The 20,746-nt window shown below is 36.4% G+C and overlaps 1 protein-coding gene across 1 annotated transcript in view; it reads left to right on the top strand.

Moving 5' to 3' along the window:
- The window catches only part of LOC150095469 (uncharacterized), a 142,556-nt gene extending 122,151 nt beyond the window's left edge, over positions 1-20,405 (top strand). The window contains exon 13 of the mRNA XM_090410684.1: positions 20,263-20,405. Within this exon, the coding sequence (XP_090266810.1) occupies positions 20,263-20,405 (143 nt within the window). The remainder of the gene's footprint in view (positions 1-20,262) is intronic.
- Positions 20,406-20,746: the final 341 nt, after the last annotated feature.

The raw sequence follows: 20,746 nt of genomic DNA, 5'->3' as shown, positions 1-20,746 counted from the left end.
GGAATGAGAAACCGTAAACACCTTTAGGAAAACTTGAGTATGAAAAACATTGTCTCACTTCCAGGTGAAAATATTTCACTTTACTTCCTAGATGGGATGTCAAGATTTTCAAACTAAAATGCATCATCTATATCAGCTGAGCTAAGGAAGTTCAGCGAGACAGAAGGAGAGAGTGAGGAAAACGTTAATGGTAAACACATAGTTTGAAAGTCGTGGTTTGGGTACGCTGAAATGATATGAAGACGTTGTTCATATAATGGTGTGTTTAACTTTGAAATGAAGCAAATACTTAACTGGAATCTTAATAGCAGTTTGAAACTATTTAGAAAGATGTTTTCGTGAACCAAAATAGCAATTTTACACTTTCATTTTTAAGTGTTGTCAACATTAACAAGCCGTCTCACTGCGTGTTCTGTTTAATTTAATTACTACACATACAGGCCAATGAATTAGAAACTTTTATTTAATATCGTGTTGGACCTCCTTCAGCCCGAATTACCGCACATATGCGGTTTGGCAAAGATTCCACAAGGTACTGGATTGAATCTACGTCAACAACATATCAGGCATTCACCAGACAGTTCTTTAAATGGCACCGTTTTCACGGAAAAGGACATTGATCCTGGATCTGCTTTACTGACATATGCATTCTCGATGGGATTCAGATTCGAGTTTGTGATAGCCAAGAAAGATGGTGGAAGTCGCTGTCATGCTCTGAATCACTGCTAAACAATTCTTGCGTAATAGACAGTAGCATTGTAGTCCATGAAACAATCGTTACCTGCTAGATTAAAAGTCAACGTTGCAGGAAGGACTTGATCTCCAACAATGTTCAGATAGTCCTTGAAGGACAGCCGAAGTTTCAGCAATATCAGGGGTAACGTTCCTTGTCAACAGAATATGCTCCTAACCATGACACCACCTCCAGAACATTGAACTTGGCTTACATGGCTAACCGGGTTCATTGCTGCATGGGGCTCCCGACAAAATCTCTGCCCACAGTCGTTATAGAAAAGGTGTACCGTGACCTGACCTGTCGGACTATATGACGTTTCTAAAGTATTCCAGAGTTTAGTTAAGGTGTTCCTGACATCACTGTAGGCGAACATTCTGGTTCTTTGCAGAAATCAGTGGTTTCCGTATACGCATGCGACTGCAAATACTCTCTTCAATTATCTGCGCATAGTTTGGTGAGATATAAGTCGGAAACAGCCTTCATTAAGTATGCTTCGGTCAACTGCTGCATACAGGAAGTCGTGTTTGCCCGTACAAGCCTTTTCAGATGATGGCGGTATTGTTCCTGATAGACTGTCTTTGGGCCACAGATACGCCTCTTAAACGAGCAAATGGGTTATTTTTCCACTGATTAAACACCCAGGATATCTCACCTTTTGAGAAATCAGTCAGCTCTGCTCTTTTCAAAATCGCAGCTCAGGCCAGACCGGCACCCAGAATAAGCATTTTATCGCACTTCGAAAGATCTTTGTTTTTCCCATTGCGATCGTCACTATTGACTATTAGATTTCATAATTAGTTGCCTAACCCGTTGCAGTTTTCATAATTAGTTGCCTAACCCGTGGTGACGCTCGTGAAGAAGTATTTTGCATTAATGCTGCATAAAGTGACGTTTACGTATATCTGGATGAAGGTTTCTAATTCAGCGGTTGGTATGTGTAGATAAATCTCATTCTATACCGTGATCCAGAGAAAATTGGACAAGAAATGCTAAATGGCAACCGACAAACGAGGCACGTTGTCAGAAATGCAAAACGAAATGCAGACGGTAAAAGAATAACAGCAATGATTTTCGTTCTAATCGCGATATTATTTTAAATTTCCAACAGGATTCGTCTAAGAATTTCTTGAGTTCGCGGCCAAAGAATCTGGTTTTAAGCGTTTCTATGGATATGACAGGATGGTTAATACTATTACAGTAACCTTATACGTCTGTCGGTTCAGTGTGTGTGTGTGTTCTTTGTCCAGTTTGCCTGTTTTGCAGGAGAAGCACATTCTACTTCCACATGATTTACACACATTTTTCAACTGAAGGGAAGATATCCAGTCTCATATGGTGGTGTCCTTTTGTTTTTTCTTTTTTCTCCACAGAAATTCGAGGTTTGCAATTCGAGGTTCGAAATTTACTTTAGCAGCTTTTAACTAAAAGTGAACAAAAGTCGTTCATTTTTTGCTGGTTCTTAGTAAGAAATAATAATTCTTATGAAAGAAACAGGAGCCAAGAAACAGCTTTAAATCCTTCTTCCTTAATATTTGCCAAACAGCAAATATTAAGGTAATATTTGCTGTTTGGCATATCACGGAAACAGAACACTAACGATTGCTTTTTAGTGTACTAATGGTTCTTGTGTCAACGTTTCTCATTCTTCATGTGTGGTACTGCTATGCGCTGTCTGACTTTAAAAGGTCAACTTTCACTGACTTTGCCGCAATTTTACTTCGGACCAAACAAATACCGTAACCTAACTTTGTTGTAGACCTACCACATATTACGTGACCATTAACCAGTTGTCCGAAAGAAAGAACAGCTCACTTTTCTTAAATCTTTTCCTAAGTCACTTTTCTTGGAAGCTGAGAATGAAGGCCGCCAAGAAGGGTGTGAGGGCTAGATTTTTCTCTCAGAGGGTGGTGTGTGGTCGGAATGGATTGCCTTTCGATGTTGTGAGTGTAAACAGTGTGAATGAATTCAAGAATAAGTATGAGCTGATGCGTGTAGTATGTGGCCTCCCTCGATGAGTCTCTGACTCCCTGGAGGTCTCTCTTAATAATAATAATTATTATTATTATTAGTAGTAGTAGTAGTAGTAGTAGTACCGTCTTTTTGTTTCTTTTTTTAGAAAAATTTACAAATTTTGAGTTTTATTTTTTCTCAGAATCCTTAACTCTTCATTAACAAAAATCAACAAACAATTACCGATGATTTTGGTGCTTTAAATCAGAAAAAGACAAAATCCACTGTCTTCACAACTTTCAGCAGACAAGCTGTTATTTTCCTCGCGTAGTAGACGGGAGTCGTATTTGCCAACGATAATGTCATTCTTCCAGTTGCACTGTGGGAGTGTTTATCAAAGGAAAAATATTTTAATAAGTGTTTTGGATGTCAGCATAATTATAAAATAAGGAAACCATGAATTCTTGAATTTAAAACTAGCATTTTTGTTTATAAATGATTCGCTGCAGAATAGCTTGGCTTGACTAAAAGAAAAACATAATTTTCTTCAAGCTTCGATGCAAGCGGATGTAGAACATTAAGCGAGCCGCTTTTATCATTGTTATCACTATGATTCGTCTCACATAAAATATCTTAGCAAAAGAAAATCTGTTGATAGATGTGGCATTTATACATTTTAGTCCATTCTCATTGTTTTTTAGAAGTGAACGATATATTATTCTCCAAAATTATATTTAAGTGTAGAGTACTTCGAAATTACAAATACCTCGTCGGCAAAATCTGCTGAACCTGGATTGGAAATCCAAATTTTACTTTCTAGAAAATATTCAAGAATAATCATTCATTATTCAAGAAATTAATTTATAATTATTTAGTCCAAAGTTAAAAAACTAGATGCACGTGTATTGATTATATGTGTTTTAAAAACTGTGTTTTTAAATATTCCGGTCATTGCAATTTTAATTCAAAGCAATCTGTGCTTAGAATCTGAAAAAATTCAAAATGAGTAAATTTCACAAAAAAATTGAAACTATAAAATGCAACACTTCTTTTGAATTTCTGTCAAGATATCAATAAAAAGTACAAAATAAATATTTAACAAAAATGCAAGAGCATGCGAAAATTAGTGCCATATAAAAATGTGGTTTATATTTATTACTTTTCAAATATGTGTAATTAATTTGATTCCTCAGAGGATTTTTTGTTTGTTTTCCTTTGAAATGAAAAGTAACACTTCAGCGACATCTAGTGGCTCTTCATTTTCTATGTTTTCATGAGTAAATATAAGCAGTGACTCAAAGCTTGAGATGGTGATGACGAAGCGTATATCGTTGCTAGGCTTTCGTTCCTTGTTTAGCAATCCCCCGTGGGTGTAGAACGTATGGTGTGTCCTCGGGATGCTGTCATGCATGCAGCCAGCGTTACACGTGTCTGCCTGATTCTCGTTCCTTTTCTTGAATATCTGATACTGGATGACGCACTGCAATGGATTCGATTGGTACCAGGCAAGGGAAGTATCCTCGTAATTTGTTTCCGACAACTCCTTGATCCGAACCGGATATAAGAAGGACAGGCTATCGGCGAAGCGTGATTTCCAATCTCCAAGTAATGGACTTCTTGTTTCCTGCTCGCGAGCTCGCTCGCATACACGCACATGCACATACATACATACGCGAACAAGGATGTCGTGCTAGCTAGGCTGTTGCAAATGTTGCCAGGCTTCATCTTCTGTGACAAAGCAAGGATGAAGTCTTCATTTCCGTTTTTATCTCCAATCTGTGAAGATATGATGAGAATTTCTACAGTTGCAGAATTTCATAAGTCAATAAACTAAATGACTTTTGAAATTTAAGCTGTATACAGTTTATGTAAACTGCATCCTGTTTGGATGCTGCCTCTCAATTTAGTAAACTTATTTCTAGGAGCGTTTTGGAAGAACCATTTAAACAGGATTTTTGTAAAGCAGTTGTAATATAACACAAAAACAGAAGGTAACTCCAATTCGAAATGCGTATTCTGTTCATTAAAAATGATACCATCAGTTATTCTACAAATAGGTAGTCCAATAATATAAATATAATATTCATACAGTATATATCACGTTCTCTGTCACAAGATTGATGCAGTTACACAGATACAAGTCAAAGGGTCCATTTTACTTCTAACATTAATAAGTAGAACGTTTTATTTGAAATTTTCAAGGAGTAATAAAAGATCGAGCCCTCTGTTTAAAACATTTTATGGGCAGCTACCACCTGGAACAGCGACGATACTTGCATTCATCGGAAAATTCCAATCGGAAGTCTTTTCAAGATATGTTTCGCTGCGACACCATGAACTATCACGTGGACAGTGTGCACTCTCAGATTATATGAATACATCATGACTTGCTTTTTATGACAAACTTGCTGTCCACCAAGTCACCTGACCTTGGTTAGCGTACCCGCTCTCCAACCAACAGGCTCCAGATTCGAATCCGGCAGTGCGCGTGGATGTTTGTGATTGTCTTTAGGTGGTAGATGAATTTTATCGCCAAGAGCGGGATCCCCTCTCCCTCACCGCTTATTGGAGGCCTGAAGCAGCTTGAAGAAGTTTCATGTATCTCCAGACAAGAGTTTCAGGACTAAGTAAAAAATGAATAAAAACTGTAATATATATATATATTGAAAAAGCATTTGACAAAGTTAAAAGAAACATATTATTTAACATATTAAAAGAAAGACAAATACCAAATAATATCCTAAAAGCTATCATAAGTATATATGAAAATAATCAAATACAAATAAGATTAAATCATGAGCTATCATATACGAGAGAGATAAACCAAGGAATCTGACAGGGATGTCCCCTCTCAGCAACTCTTTTTAATATCTACTTAAATGAAATAATAATAAAATGGAATAAAAATTTACATCAAGGAATTAAACTTTCTCCTACAGTGAACTTAAACACTCTACGTTTTGCCGACGACCAAATAATAATTACAAATGCTGAAGATAACTTGCAGAAAGCTATTTTAAATCTAAATGAGATAGCCAAAGATTATAGAATGATAATATCAACAGAAAAATCAAACACTATGGCCTTTAAAGGACAAGATCCAGCAAGAACTAAGATAATAATAGATAACAAGATCTTAGAACAGGTGAATTCATTTAACTACCTAGGATGTATGATCACATATGAAAATGAAAACGATATAAACGTAAAATTGCAAAATATTTAAAAATAACAGGTGTAATTAACTCTACATTTACACCTAACCTAGTTCAAAAACAAACCAGGCTAAAAGTATACAATACATTAGCCCTACCAGTCTTAATGTATGGAAGCGAAATCTGGACAATAAAACAAAAAGACAAACAAAGATTAACAACAGCAGAAATGAAATTTATGAGAAAACTGAAAAGTATACTTTATTTGATCACAAAAGAAACGGAGAAATTATGAAAGAATTAAACCAAGAACCAGTAATAGAAAAAATTAAAAAATATAACATAAATGGTAATCTTTCTATTTTCATTCTTTGAAAATAGAAAGATTACCAAAACAAGCCTTCAAGTACAAGCCATTAGGAAAAAGAAAACCAGTACGTCCTCTTAAACGATTCAACGATGACTTCTAAGGCCCGAATATAGGCCATGCTATATATATATACGTGGGCTGTTCAATAAGTAACAAGACTAATTTTGCTGTGGTGAAACCACTCATCACAATATTAATTCCTGTGGAATAAAGAAATGCTGCTGTATGTATTAACAAAAGAGATTGATAGATGGCGTATACGGGCTGATGTGCCAGAGTGTCACGTGACTAAACGCAAGTGCTCATCGGCGCGCCTACGAGGTGGGACCAGTCTTCGAAATGGAAGCGTCCTTGGAACAGCGTTATGCGATTAAATTTTGTGTTCGTTTGCAAATATCGGCATCGCACACTTTTAACATGATATGCGAAGCTTTCCACTATGAAGCAATGTCGAGGGCAAGTGTTTTTCGCTGGCAATAAACCTTTTAAGGAAGGAAGGCAAAATGTGGAAGACCTTGAAAGTGAGGGAAGACCTTCAACGTCCATCACAGAGACAATGATCAACACAGCAGCGATTATCATCAAGCACATCAAAATGAAGCGTCCATTGCTGAAGAATGGCTTCTTATTGTACCACGATAATGCAAGGCCACATATTGCTGGTTGTGTAGTGGACGTTTTGCAGAAGAGCAACACAGATATCCTACCACACCCTCTAAACAGTCCTGATCTCGCACCGTGCGATTTCTGGCTGTTTCCTCAGCTCAAGAAACCACTCAGAGGCCGCCATTTCGAAAGCAACAAAGCATGTGTAAAAGCTGCTGAGGCGGTTTTGAAAGAACTCTCAAAAAACGGACTCTCACATGTGTTTAAGAAGTGGACGCAACGTTGGGACAAATGCATCGCGTACAGTAGTTTCTTCGAAAAAGACCATGTAAATGATGACGATTAAAGGTAATCTGCTTTCTGTATAAAGATAGTCTTATTACTTATTGAACAGCCTACGTATATACAGGGTGTTCGGGATAAATTTGACAGTTTCGTAAGGAAAAAGAAAATCTTCTTTGTATCTATTAAATTTAATGAATTGACAAAAAAACATTACAGGCAGAGTTAATCACAATACTATCAACAAGATTTACTCAAAATAACCACCATTAGCATCGATCACAGCTTCAATTCTGCTTCGGAACCTCGAACAAGCTGATGCTACAGTCTCCCTGGGAAGGGCCGCAAAAACTGTTTTAATTTTATCCATTAACTGGGCTTTTGTATTACTGGAAGTGCGATTGGTGTCTTTTTCAACTGCGCCCCATACAAAATAAACCATGGGGTTAAGGTCTGGGGAGTTTGGAGGCCAAACATTTGGACTGGTGAAGTCGTAGAAATTTTCAGACAACCATTTTTGACTTTTCCCAGAGGTGTGGCAAGGGGCCGAATCCTGCTGCCATACATACGGCCTACCATTGGCTACCCTTGTTATCCAGGGCTTGACTACAGTTAGCAACTCCACGAACAAAGCCCGAATTCCAATGCCAGGGTTCTTCAACACCTGTTCCTGCAGATTTGCGAGGAATTCTGCTGTACGAACGCAATCAGATCGTCTGCTAGGGATCTTTCTTCTTGCTACATCCTCGTAGTCACCATTGCAAGTCTCTCATGCCTGATTGTTTTTACTGTATTCAGGGAGCATTGGGCAGCAGTCGTAATATCCTTATTTTGATGGCGGGCACGAATCATCATGATACAAGTTATTCTCTTCCATGATTCAGGTGGGTTCCAGCTATCCATCCTTTCTGACATCTTGTATATGAATGAAGAAGGGTCCAAACTTTTAAATGAAGAGAAGTGTGTGTTAATACATGTAACTTACGGAAAAATATAATTAATTATAAATATGTCAAATTTATCCCGAACACCCTGTATATATGTATATATATATATATATATATATATATATATATATTAGAAAAAGATCATTATCTCACTCAAGAATGTCACCAAGAATGTCAACCACAATGACGTTATGTCAATCTTTTGTTAAAACTATAGAAGCAAACTACACATTACACGAGAAATCTCAAATTTTGAATGACTTTTATTACCTACTTTAGGAAGAATTCCCAATAATTCTATCATATACTGGAAAATTCCAGTGTTTTCAAGTAATCTTCAAAACAGACAGAGCTTGCCAAGGACCTCTCCGGTTATTAACAGTTTCTGTTATTTTTAGAGTAAAGAGATTTACAATCAGTCTCGTGTCACCAACTAAGATTTGTATTGTCATGCATCTCAAGAATCACTTTCCAGTTTTAAATATAAGTTAGTGAATATTGAATTTTTGTACAGATTACTCATATATTGAGATGAACACATCAATTTACCTGCACATCAATTTATCTCGCCATTATTGCTAATTATCATAGTTAATATGTAAGAAGTTCATATACACATACCAGCCACAGAATTAGAAACGTTTCTGTCGTCCGAGAAGGTTTATACGGACAAACAGAGTTTGCTGTGTGCAGCAAACTGACCGAAGCATTTAATGAAGGTTGTTCCCAACCCGGATCTTTCGAGTGTTCCGAATCGCTTTAACTGTGTCGGGTTACTCTCAAACTTCCAACCAATTCTGCCTTCTTTTTACTTCCGTAGCTATGACTGTTGTTCATTATACCTGGCTTCAATAGCTCAAAAGATTTAATTGCTTTAATCCGATAAAATAAGGAAAGCTTAAATTTTAATTGGTAATGCTGTTAAAACGTTTAAAACCTTATCACTGCAAACAATAAATTTTAAAAGTTATTTCTCTCTCTCTCTCTCACTTTATCCATCTATCATGCTACCTCTCCATACTACCTATCTATATTTCATGTTTCATCTATCACTCAGCTACTGAATCCCAGCAACATCTCATGCACAGCCTACGCAGGAAGCTGAACAACCGACTGCTACTGGAATATCACCACCACCACCAAGAACAGGGATCTCTAAACCAGTTCAACTGGAACTGAAGGTACTCTTCGACTGACTGGAGAAGATTACGTGACTCTCCGTATGTAGAAGAAAAATAAATAAACAAATAAACGAAGGGTGTACGGATCATAAAAATTATGTACTTTTGAACGACACGAGAACTGCAGTCCTCCCCCTCCGCCTTTAAAACTGTACTACCTTTTCGTGGTAATGTGAAAAGGTTCTCATCCTTCCGACTTGGGCCTGTGACTTATGCTTGTGTATTTATGTTTTATGTTAATTCTATGGTTGGTTTTATATTATACGTAACATGCATTAATATGCATTTTAAAGTGTAAATATATTGTTCGTTTCGAGCTAATCAAATATATATTTTAACCAAGATTTAATTTTAAAAAAATCAATCTATCTCTTGCAGAGAGGCAATTTATTGTCCTTTTTTGTGGAGATGTCTTCAACTAGACGAAGATGAAATTTTCATCAGTTGGAGTATACCAAGCACTTTGCTTCTTTCTCTTTTAAAACAATCTGCAGACCTCTAGAGGAAAGTCTGAAATAGTTTTTTTGTTTTAATCTACAGTTCTTCAATTATATAATATTAGTTGTGTTCAGGGTACCCCAGGCATTAAGGAAGGTACACCGATTTTTCTTTTCTAATTTCCCTTCTCATCTATGTATTCAGAAAGTCTGCCAATTTTCTGTTTAGTTAGAAAGAAAACACTACAATTTAAGAATGAAAGTAATCTCTAGCGGGCTGTTAGCCAACTAGCAAACTATATTTAATATTTAGCTCTACTTATATGTGATTATGAAAAAAGTTAAAAAAAAAATCTCTCATTGAACCAAACGCTGAATCATTGTGTATGTTCCCATTTGAACAAATAAAAGTGAGTCAACAGATAACTTTTAAAAAAAAATTAAGTGTCTAAAGATTTCTACTGAATATTCCACCCCGTGTTGTAATGCTGTCGTACATTTAATATCGTCAGTAAATAAGATTAGATAATCTGGTTCGCTTCTTCTAAAGACAAAACATAGCACTTTTAGAATCTTAAAGAAGTCCTCTAACCAGTTGGACAGTGGTCTCATACCTGGCGATGAAAGTTTTCTACCATCTAAAGTCTTTGGAAAACATCCATGCGGCAGTGGAAACCCACAGTTTATTAGATAGAGAGTGGGAATATCTAATCAGCCAATCAGTCAAAGAGTTCTTGTTAAACTGCTGTTCTAAAAGATAGATCACCACGAAGTCGATAATGGAGTCCGAAAGTATGGACCAGGTCAAATAGAGAGCTTTAATAATCGTCCAAATGAATTATAATTAAAATGAGAATAATTTCGCTGTAAATAATCTGCAAGCTGTGTTTTGCATGTGTACCCATTTCCAAGATAAGAATGGATCTCATTGCCACTGCTATTCATCAAACTTTTCAGCTTCCTTTGTCGTCTGTATTAATGCAAAATTAATGCAAATTAGGATCACATAGAAAACTAATTTTGGAAACTTACAGCAGCAAACTGCTTCATGTACAAATGGCTAATTAGTTGATGTGACTTTTGACCAAACTGTATTCACCTCTTTTTTGAATAAAGATGATTCTGTTAGATTATTACTAACGGATCTTCTAAAGCCGACAATTCCTCTGTTCCAATATACGACACCCAATGCCACTTTTCAGTTTTTTGCCTGAAAGAGACCAATAGACTCTGGATAATATCAAAAACTTTAGTTCAGCTAGAAGTCTTCAGACTTCTGCTCTACAGATGACACTCTTGTTTTCTTGGATTAAATTTGTTGTGTCGCTAGGCCCACCATATTAGTCAATGGTCGGCCTAGCTCATCGAGTGGATAACATACTAGATAATCATCGCATGATGCGAACACAACCGCCCAGCCTGAACTTACTTAAACAGTCACATGTTTAGACTCTGGAACTGAAAATTCGGCTCCTGAGAGATGGAAATCGAACACGGAAAACATTTTACAGTATTCCAGAGAAACACAATTATTCTTTATCATTGAAGATTACTTCATGGAGAAATTCACACCATCAGTTTTAACTTCTACACCTCGCAAAGACCTCATTAACTAATAAATGATTGCTGGTCCAATTTTGCATTATCGATTTTGAGCTACTCTGAACTTTCAAATGTCATTGAAAAGTTCAGAGTAGCTCAAAAGTGGTTAATACTGATATCTCTGAAGTTTTGATCACATTTGGATAAAAGTCCCAATACACAAGGATCTGTCTTCTGTATTTTGTAATTGGATTGTCCCTTTCTCACTTTGCACTCCATTGTTCTGAATGATTGTTCAGTTACGAGGAGATAAAACAAAATAAAAGAAACAAGATGACATAGAAAATGTTACCAGCATTTTGAGCAAAGCATGACCTAAAAATTGGAGAGATGGATATTCACATATGTAACAGCGGAAGAAACCCTACTGATATATTTCTTCTTTTATGGGAAAGATTCATTAAGAACGATGAAAAGTCCGGCTACTAGACTAACAGAAAGTTCGATTTGGGTCAAGAAAAATAAATTGTTTTGAGGTAATAAAATACATTTCTCTTAGGTCGAAATTTAGACGAAGAATCTTGGTTTACCGTTTGTGAGGAATTTATGGGGGTGGGCGAACCGCTTGGAGTTGTGGATTTTTCTGTTAGATGGTTCGTTTTACAAACAAATGGTTCGTTTTATCAACAAATATTCCTGCAGAATATTTGTTGATATCCAGTTGTATTGCCGTGTTCGATTTATAGAAAATCTGAACATTAGGAAGTAGCTAGCAATGAACTAATTTTTAGATTTGCCATATGTGGAAGAAAAACGAGAGGATCTTCCCAGGCATTGCCTCGGCAGTGCTTCCCACACACTTACACCTGAAAGAATAGTTCGATGAGGTTACTCACTGATTAAACTAGAAACAGGTACATATTTGTAGGATGTGCAACAATCATAAAAAAAGGGAGAGAGAGAGAGAGAGAAGAGTAAAAAACGGAAGAATTAGAAACAAAGCTTAAAACCAAATCTGCTTTATGGGTAATTTTTCCTTCGAATGGAAGGACTTGGTTTTAAGTCCCATCGATGACGTGAATGAGCATTGTAAAGATTTTGAACTGAATATTAAGTCAGTCAGTCTCATATGAAGGTGGTGAAATTTTTCCCATCGAAAACTTGTGTTTTTACAAGATAACCAAACCAAATATTGGCCTTAAGCCATAGTTGCCTCATCCGTAATTCATAATTCAACTGATTATTATCCATCTGCCCATTCCTTTTCATAAATATATTAATGAAATTGGCTGTCAGAAAAACAAAAATATACTTTAAAAAAAATTATTGGAAATTAAAGTAGACATCTTTCACTACTTTTCTATACAATTTCCGCCATTGCTCAGGCACTTATCATAACGGGGCACCAAGAGTTGTATACCTTCGTCATAGAAGGTTGCCGCCTGTGATGCAAGCCATGTATTGACTGCTTCTTTGACCTCGTTGTCGTCTTGAAACCGCCGGCCACCAAGGAAAAATTTCAGATGTTTGAAAAGGTGAAAGTCGCTTGGCGCGAGGTCAGGACTATATGGGGGATGATGGAATTGTTCCCAGCCGAAGGTGGCTAGAAGTTGTTGTGTTACGCCGACCATTGTATCACTCATTGCGTGTTCTCCATAAACCTCAATAATTTGCCGATAAATTTCAGCTGCTTTAACGTTCCTCGCATTCAAGAAACGGGTAATTGACCTAATTTCACATGCGGTAGGTGATTCGATTTTCTTAGACATTATAAACACACGCCAAGAAGCGTACGCACTGCGAGATTGTCTGAAAATGGCACCAACGCCTTGCTTAGGAATCAACAAACTCAGCACTCATGCGCATCATTGCGATCGCAGCGCTGCAGTGAAAATATTTAAAAAAGAAACGTACCTTCTGGACGTCCTTCGTATTGTTACTTATAATGATCTCTCTTTCTGTTTAAGCAGTTATGAGTTTGCAGCAAGCATCCTTTAACTAATGCGTGCCAGTTTGAATGAATATGAACACTTAAATCAGTAAAATCTCTTAATTCGGGTTACCTTCGTTGTACCAAGGCTGAGTCTGAAGTTTTCTTGCGCTCTTGTTTTCTGGTTTACAGAAAAAGTACTCGATTAAGAATTTCTTTCTTCACTAATGAGTTGATTAAGACACAAGTCCAAGCTCAAAGTTGACATCGCACTTCTTTAGGGAACGACTTAATTTCTCATTAAAAAGCTGATGATTACCTGTTATATACCTGACGAACGGATGTGTTGGATTACGTGGGGTTAATACACGATTAAGAAAATATTTGAAAAATGATCGGTAACATATCCCACCGTCTGTTAAGCAATTATTTTTCTTGTTGAAAAACGTCTCGCAAGAAGGTCAAGTCAGAGCGTCTAAGTAAATGTTTACGTGGTCGCCCAAACACGTTTAAATTGTAATCCGCTATTGCTGCAAGATTGATGGGTTTTTGGAAAGCGCGAGACTTTGAAGAAAGTGTCTGATGCTAAAAGGTTATCACAATCGCATTTGAGTGATGCATCTTTCCCACGAGCGTCGTTCGTCATGCGAGGGTAGCGGACACAAGTGGATTACCTTGTGCATCTCTCAAACTCGGCTTCTCATGTAAATCGTTCATAGAAAGCCTGCTGTAGTGACCGCTGTACGCGTTGCCATGACAGCGATATCCTCCACTCGTCGTTTGCGCTGGAGTGTTTAACGTACTCTGTCCCATGACAACAGAAATATTCTCCTGCACGATGGCCACAAGAAATGGATGGCTACCAACGTCGTGAAGTTTATAAGAAAACGATAAACTTACCAGAACCGCCTGCAATTCCCTTAGATCAACAGGTGTATCCTGTGAATAAAAGCCTGACTCGATCTACGTAACGTGTAGCAACCAGCATTTATATCTCTCTTTCTGCCTCCACGATGAAGGATAACGTCAACAAAATATCTCTTCCTCGACAAATGATCTAAGAAAATTATGGTAAAATATACCAACTGAATAAACAAACATTTAAAAAATAGATTTTTTCTGATATTACGCGCTAAAGTCAAAAGTGCAGCCATCTAGTGAACGAAGCCAGAATTAACTGGTCCTTTTATATGCCACAGGATATTTTAAATTCACTTCCTTTCCAATAAATATAAAGAAATAAATTTTAAAAAAGTATGCTTTAGCTTTCTCTCTTGATATGGAAAATACATTCGGTTTTCCCTCCAATCATATTAAAAATGTATTTCTCTGATGGCCATCGTTTGTCAATCCTAGTCACTGTTTACCTGATAGTTCCTTTTGCTTACATACTTAACTTTTTCGTTTTCATGAGTAAGAAAATATAAATAAAGAATGCAGTTGATTAGGTACGTCGCATTACGTTTGGATCCCCTTACTGTTTTTGAGTGTTATGATTGTAGGGCCCAGATGCCCGTGCAGGTTTCGTTGCAATTTCAGTCCACAGTTCTAGGAATGACCTTGCAACCAAAAAACATCAATCCAGCCATTCGTTCTTTGGCAGAGACGGTATATTTCGTAAGAGCCAATGGAGAATTACAAGAATCAGGCAAGCAAACAAGTGGGCAGCATAAAGAGAAGTAGAACAGTCAACTTCAAGGGGAAGTTTGCAATAGTATTCAGCCTAACTGAATACTATTGCAAAATAAGTTCAATCCATCATTTTCATACTTTAACTGCCTAGAATGTCTCCGCAAAATGTTTTTTAAATGTCTTTCTAACCTAAAGTCTTGTAAAGCGTTTTTACAGGGACAAGTTCCTGTAAAATGTTTTTCTCAGAAATCTTTTGTCAAAATGTTTTTGTCTCACCATTTTACAGGGACTTATTGCTGTAAAGACATTTTAATGAGTGTGTCTGTTTCTGGGAAACAAGCAATGCTGTTGCTTCTTGTTCTCAGTAAAACGTTTTGGGCAATAATAACATTCAAACTAATTTCAAGTGTTCTTGACAGTTATCTATTTATTACAAATCAAGCGGAGCTTTGCGAAAAGGAGATATCAAAATCTAATCTACTGTGTATCCTTTTAACAAAAACGCACTTCTTTTATAATAGAAACATTCTCAAAATACATCACACAACTCAAGTATAGTAGAATTAGTAGAATCAAGAATTAGGTTCGAAGAACACTTATAGTTAACCTTTTAGAACATTCATATTTAAAAGCGTACTTTCGGCTTCTTGTACCGTAACACCAGACTGGCAGGAGAAATACATTCGATTCTACAGTAGTAGTAGCCGTCTAAAATAATTTTTTCTTGATCGTTTATCAGCCAATTCCCAAGTAAGTCGATTTCTGACAGAGAATTTTTCTCTCAGAAACTGCGATTTTTTACCGCATCACAGAAAACTACAGAATTCACGCTATTAAAGGTATAGCTCACAGCTTTGGGTAGACATATCTTTAAGCTATGAATCCATGCTACAAACATTTTTTATATATTTTTATTTACAAATTAATTTGAATGATAAATTTTAAAGCTTTGAACGAGCAAATTATTTTTTAGGTGTGCTAAACAATTCCAATTATAACAATACTGGAAATATAAAATTTTCCAACAATACTTGATTGCAATCAACATTGGTTGTGATCTAGTATTGTTAGTGCTCCACGTTCCAAAATCTGACGCAACAATATATTATATTTTTAAGGTAAACAAATATTTGCATACTTGAAAAGAAAAAGAAATTGAAGAGCAATATTAAAACAGAAATATCTTTAAGTGCTTTCTGTGATTTTAATTTCTGTGATGCTAATGTTACCAGTGATGAACACGATGTATGTGAAGAGTATAGCGACATTTATGGAAGTCCGTATTATTATAATGTTTGTTTGTCGAATGCAATCATTAATTAATGTCTTTTTTTTTTTAATGTTAAACATAAATAATGATTCGTTTACGAATTTTGCAGCGAATGACAAAAATAAAAAAAAAGGTTTTTTTCTTGATTTCTTAAATTTAGTGACGCCATTACGAAGTAGAACTTGTTTTTGCTTTCCATTTTTCTATAATGGATGCTGAAAATGAGAAAACTTCGCTTCAGTGTTGCAGTAAGTGGGCGAGGAATTGAAAAGCGTTACGTTACTCGTCCACTTACCAGAAAATCTACTTTCCTCTTATCAAAGGTTAGTCTAAACTTCTATCAGAGTTACGTGTAATCATTGCCTTACATTTGACGTCATTTCTTAAAGTGCATCTTGAATTACGGAATTCTTCCATTTCCTTAGAGTAAAAGATTCGATTTAGTTTACTGGCAAATGCGGACATTTATATACAAGATTTAATGCGATTTCAGTTTTTGTAACTGATCATAATATACAATGAATGCACGAAGATGAAAAACCGCGCAACCTTTTTAAAGAATGAACAGAAAGAAAGGGAAAATAAATGTACTCTATAAACAGAGTATAAATTGCCTTATGAATATAAATGTATTACTCTGCATTCGGACCAAAAAACGTTCTCCAGTTGATATGAATATTGCACGACGCTTTACTCATTTCCACCAAAAATATCTCAGATCAAGCCTAAAATGCTTCGTGAAATTATCTTCTGCTCTCGTCTCGTGCGCGTCTATCTGAATAACGATGTGTTTCTATCCGGTTAAAGCAGAAGAAGCTAAACGAGGTTGAATTTATCGTTGAATCCGAATGCGTAGTTTGCGATCGTCAATAATTAATATAATTAAATAGAATTTTTCAAAATATCGATTGGTTAAAAGTAATTAAAACCTTGCCTGATTGAATTTGAATAATATTACGTGTCCTTCCAATTAAAACAAGGCGCATAAAGAACCATTTATTTCTATCCTTATGCTGTTGTCAGTAATTTAGTAATAGAGCCTAAATCATCAGAATGATTTCGATAGAATTTTTTGCAGGATCACTTCCAAAAATTATGGATTCAAATCATTCGACAGTTCCGATCTTTTCGAGGAAGGCTCATCAGTTAAGGCAAACCTAGACGATTCCTATCCGTAGGATAAGATATAATTTTTTAATTGTACTTCTAGTTCATTTATTTACATGTAGTTTTTGTATTAAGTCATTAACTCTCACTGTATTCTAATTAATATCACTTGGCTTGTACTCGCCAAAAGGAACTAAAAGCAAATCTCGACATTATTATCTATTGCCCGAAACATTACTACTGGTAAAATTTGTGAAGCATCGTTATTGTTTTCTAGAAATAGTGATGCTTCTTCTTTTTCTCTGTTCAGCGTGTTAGGCCTACTGGCCTGTTACACAGCTATCTTAGCCCTACTAAGTCGTACCCGTCCCGAGGATAAAGTGACTAGCCCTATATCTCCCGGTATAATCTATGGCTGTAGCTGCGTGTGTTCACGGGGCTGGTTTGCCTGCTTGCCAGAGGAAAAACTCCAGATAAACTGGAGAGAAAAACCCTGCTGTCCACGCCCAAGATCGGCTAATTTGGCTATGCCTGAGAAAGATCCTCAAGCTCCTCACGTCAGCGACGGGAATCGAACCCAACCCAGGACACTCCTTTCCCAGGAATACGGTTGCGAAGCGCATAGTCACTAGGCTAACCTCTCGGATGTGATGTTTATTAAGCAAATTCTTTTAAACAAGTGCTGTCTACGAGTGTTATTACCAGAACACGACTTTCTTAATTTTAATAAGGTGAACAAAATATTGTGTGAAATGAACTACTGTATTGTTTTCAATGTGAAATGAATCCCATCGAATCTTATTAAAAGCATGCCGAAATGCATTTGAATTTTTATAGTGCTATAAATATTTCAAATACGCGAATAAAAGACGAATCCATAATATGTTACTTATCATTTTCTCTGTAGGTGGCTGCACTGCACCTGCTGTCATGAAATTTCAAATATGGAGTTTGTGCTTGTTATCTCTGTCTACAGAAATAACGAAGCATTGTGAGATTTTAGTGTCCCCAAAATGTCACATCGCGTGACATTTATTATCAGTTAGATCTGGTATACGAAAGCGATGAATAACCTTCCATCCCCAGTGACTGAGATTGTGGATAAAATCGGCATTATATGGCCAGGTTTCGTCTTGAACTAGGAGTGCATCAAAGTGCATCAATTTATTTTATTTATTTATTTATTTGGAACTGTTTTACACAGTAATTAACATATATTTTGCTACATTTCCCATACAATAACATTGTCTGATATTCTTATCATATTATTTGTCGCAAGCATGTTACTACTGTTAGCAGTGTGGCACTAATAAAGAATTATGTGTTCCGCTTATGGTAATAAAAATTAATTATACGTCGTGGATAGTCCCCCCCCCCCGCACCTTGTGGAGGTAAGCAAGTTCGCCAGTCGTATGTAGATATCGCTCTCTCGAAATTTTTATAGCTTTCAGGGACGAATGCTGGTCTTGAAATTCACGCTTGCTCTTGTTATCATTCAGGGAGCGAGAGGTGTGAGTGAAGTCTGATTAGCGGAATAATGAATTACTGACCATTGAAACCTATATATTTAGACATTTATGTGCATTTATCTACTTGATTTATCTAATTTATCTACTTGAATACAAATTCTACCCTACGGTTCTTTTTTATGAACTGGTCAATAACATCGTCATAAAAAAGTTGGTTGTAACTTAATTTTCCCAAGCAACACGCACACTTGTAAAGGCTGGCTGAAGCTCGCTGGCTAGAGCTACTTTGACTGCGTATGGCCTTATGTTTAAGACGACGTGAAGGGAGCGGAAATGGCTATGCACGCGCATGATCACAGTGCTGCTGCGAGGACCTAGAAGCTCCTACAACCGAGCAAGCCAAGGTAGCTTTGACTAGACGAGCAAGCATCGGCCTTCGATACACAACGCTAAGCTCAATTATTGCCGCGCAAGCTTAAGACGTCTTCTGTCTATAAAAATAAAAGCCTAAATGAAATGCTTATAAATGCATGCATTTATTAACAAACAAATATTACTGCTTTCTCAATTAATGAGCTTGCACAGCAAGCATGAAGAATTCGCCACTGATAGCTTTGCACAAACCAATTTTTGCTAGTTTTTCATAAAATTCAAACAAGATGGCTTCCTGTTTTGCTCGAAGTATTTCTAAAAACTGATTACCCTAACTGAGAATGCGAACTGACCATTGTTTTAGTCATGAATATCTTTGCCTTAAAAAAATGCAGAATCACAATAATTCTCATATGTCTTGACGAATATCAGAATTACTCCAGAAAACAAACGTTTGTTTTTACTACTGGATTATTTGAAAAATAAATGAAGACGGTTATGTTTTAGAATTTTTTTAAACAGCCATATTTAAATATTTCAGCTATCAGACAGTCGAGAATACTATTTCACAGAATACGGAATAATGAAAACTTTAAACAACAGAATGTGTTTCAAAAATTAAACACTCTTACAACTCGCCTGCCTACCTAGTAGAAATAGTATCATAAGCACGCAGAGTTAAACATCTACTGCTTCATTAATTATGAACAGTTCTCTTCTGTCGAAATCTGCAGATGGTATAGTCGCCTTTAAAGGTGTCTTTCTTTATCAGCTATTCTAAAAATCAACTCCATCTTAATACCTATGCCGCCATCAACTGATCTATAATGGCAAGGTAAATCCATATAAATAAAGGAATTCCCTTCTCATAAATAAAGATTTAAAGCGCAACTTCTATTCTTTAAAATGTGAATCTCATCCTTATGTCAGCAAAGGATTTCCAAATCACCTTGAAGCCGTCAGACAGTTACAGAAAAACGTCTCTCTCTCTCTCTCTCTCTCTCTCTCTAGCTTCATTGTAGATAACTGTTCCAGATACAAGAGATGTTCAGGACAAAATCCTGAAGGAAAATGGGTTAATTTTTATTCCAAGTGCAGCGTTGACCTCCATCAAGTTTATTTTCTCTTTTATCTAACCGTTTTGTAATTCAGTCCGACTTACAATTGGTCCGTTTCTTATTCAGAAAGGTTATAAGCCTATAGTGCATTAATATCAGTGAGATATGGATTTGGGATTTTTCTTTTTTTTTAAATTTTTTTTATTAATTCATTTTAGAATTTTTGCGTTTGATGGGAAAATACAATTCCATTGCTGGTGCGGAAACTCAAACCTTACCTCTTAGAGACCAAACATGGAACTTTCGTCGATCTATTTCAGGTCTCCAGCAAGCAGAGTGGTGGTCTCACACCGGACAGTAATGTTCATCTCCCATCTAAAAGCGATCAAAAACATCTACACCTACACTGAAATTCAAACGTGTAGCCCTGTTAGGTGGAGAATGGATACGTTAAGCCAGTGTTTCCCAAGTGGGACGTACGCCCCCACAGGGGGACAATTTCAATATTTTTGGGGGGGGCAATTAGAAAATGATTAGAATTAGAAATGCATTCCTCATCTCATCACCGATATATACTCAAAACACTCACCATTGTCGACGATAAATTGTCGATTTTGCAGCCCTGACTTTTCAAGAAAAAAAAGCTGACATCACTAGTACAGCAGTCAACATAAATACAGTAAGAAGAAGAATTCTCAGAAA

Source organism: Typopeltis vanoorti, chromosome 20 (assembly GCF_054136105.1).
Source record: "Typopeltis vanoorti isolate ZY-2024b chromosome 20, IOZ_Tvanoo_1.0, whole genome shotgun sequence".
NCBI lineage: Eukaryota > Metazoa > Arthropoda > Arachnida > Uropygi > Thelyphonidae > Typopeltis > Typopeltis vanoorti.
The sequence above is the reverse complement of the archived record's forward strand: the minus strand, read 5'-3'. Positions and strand labels throughout refer to the sequence as shown.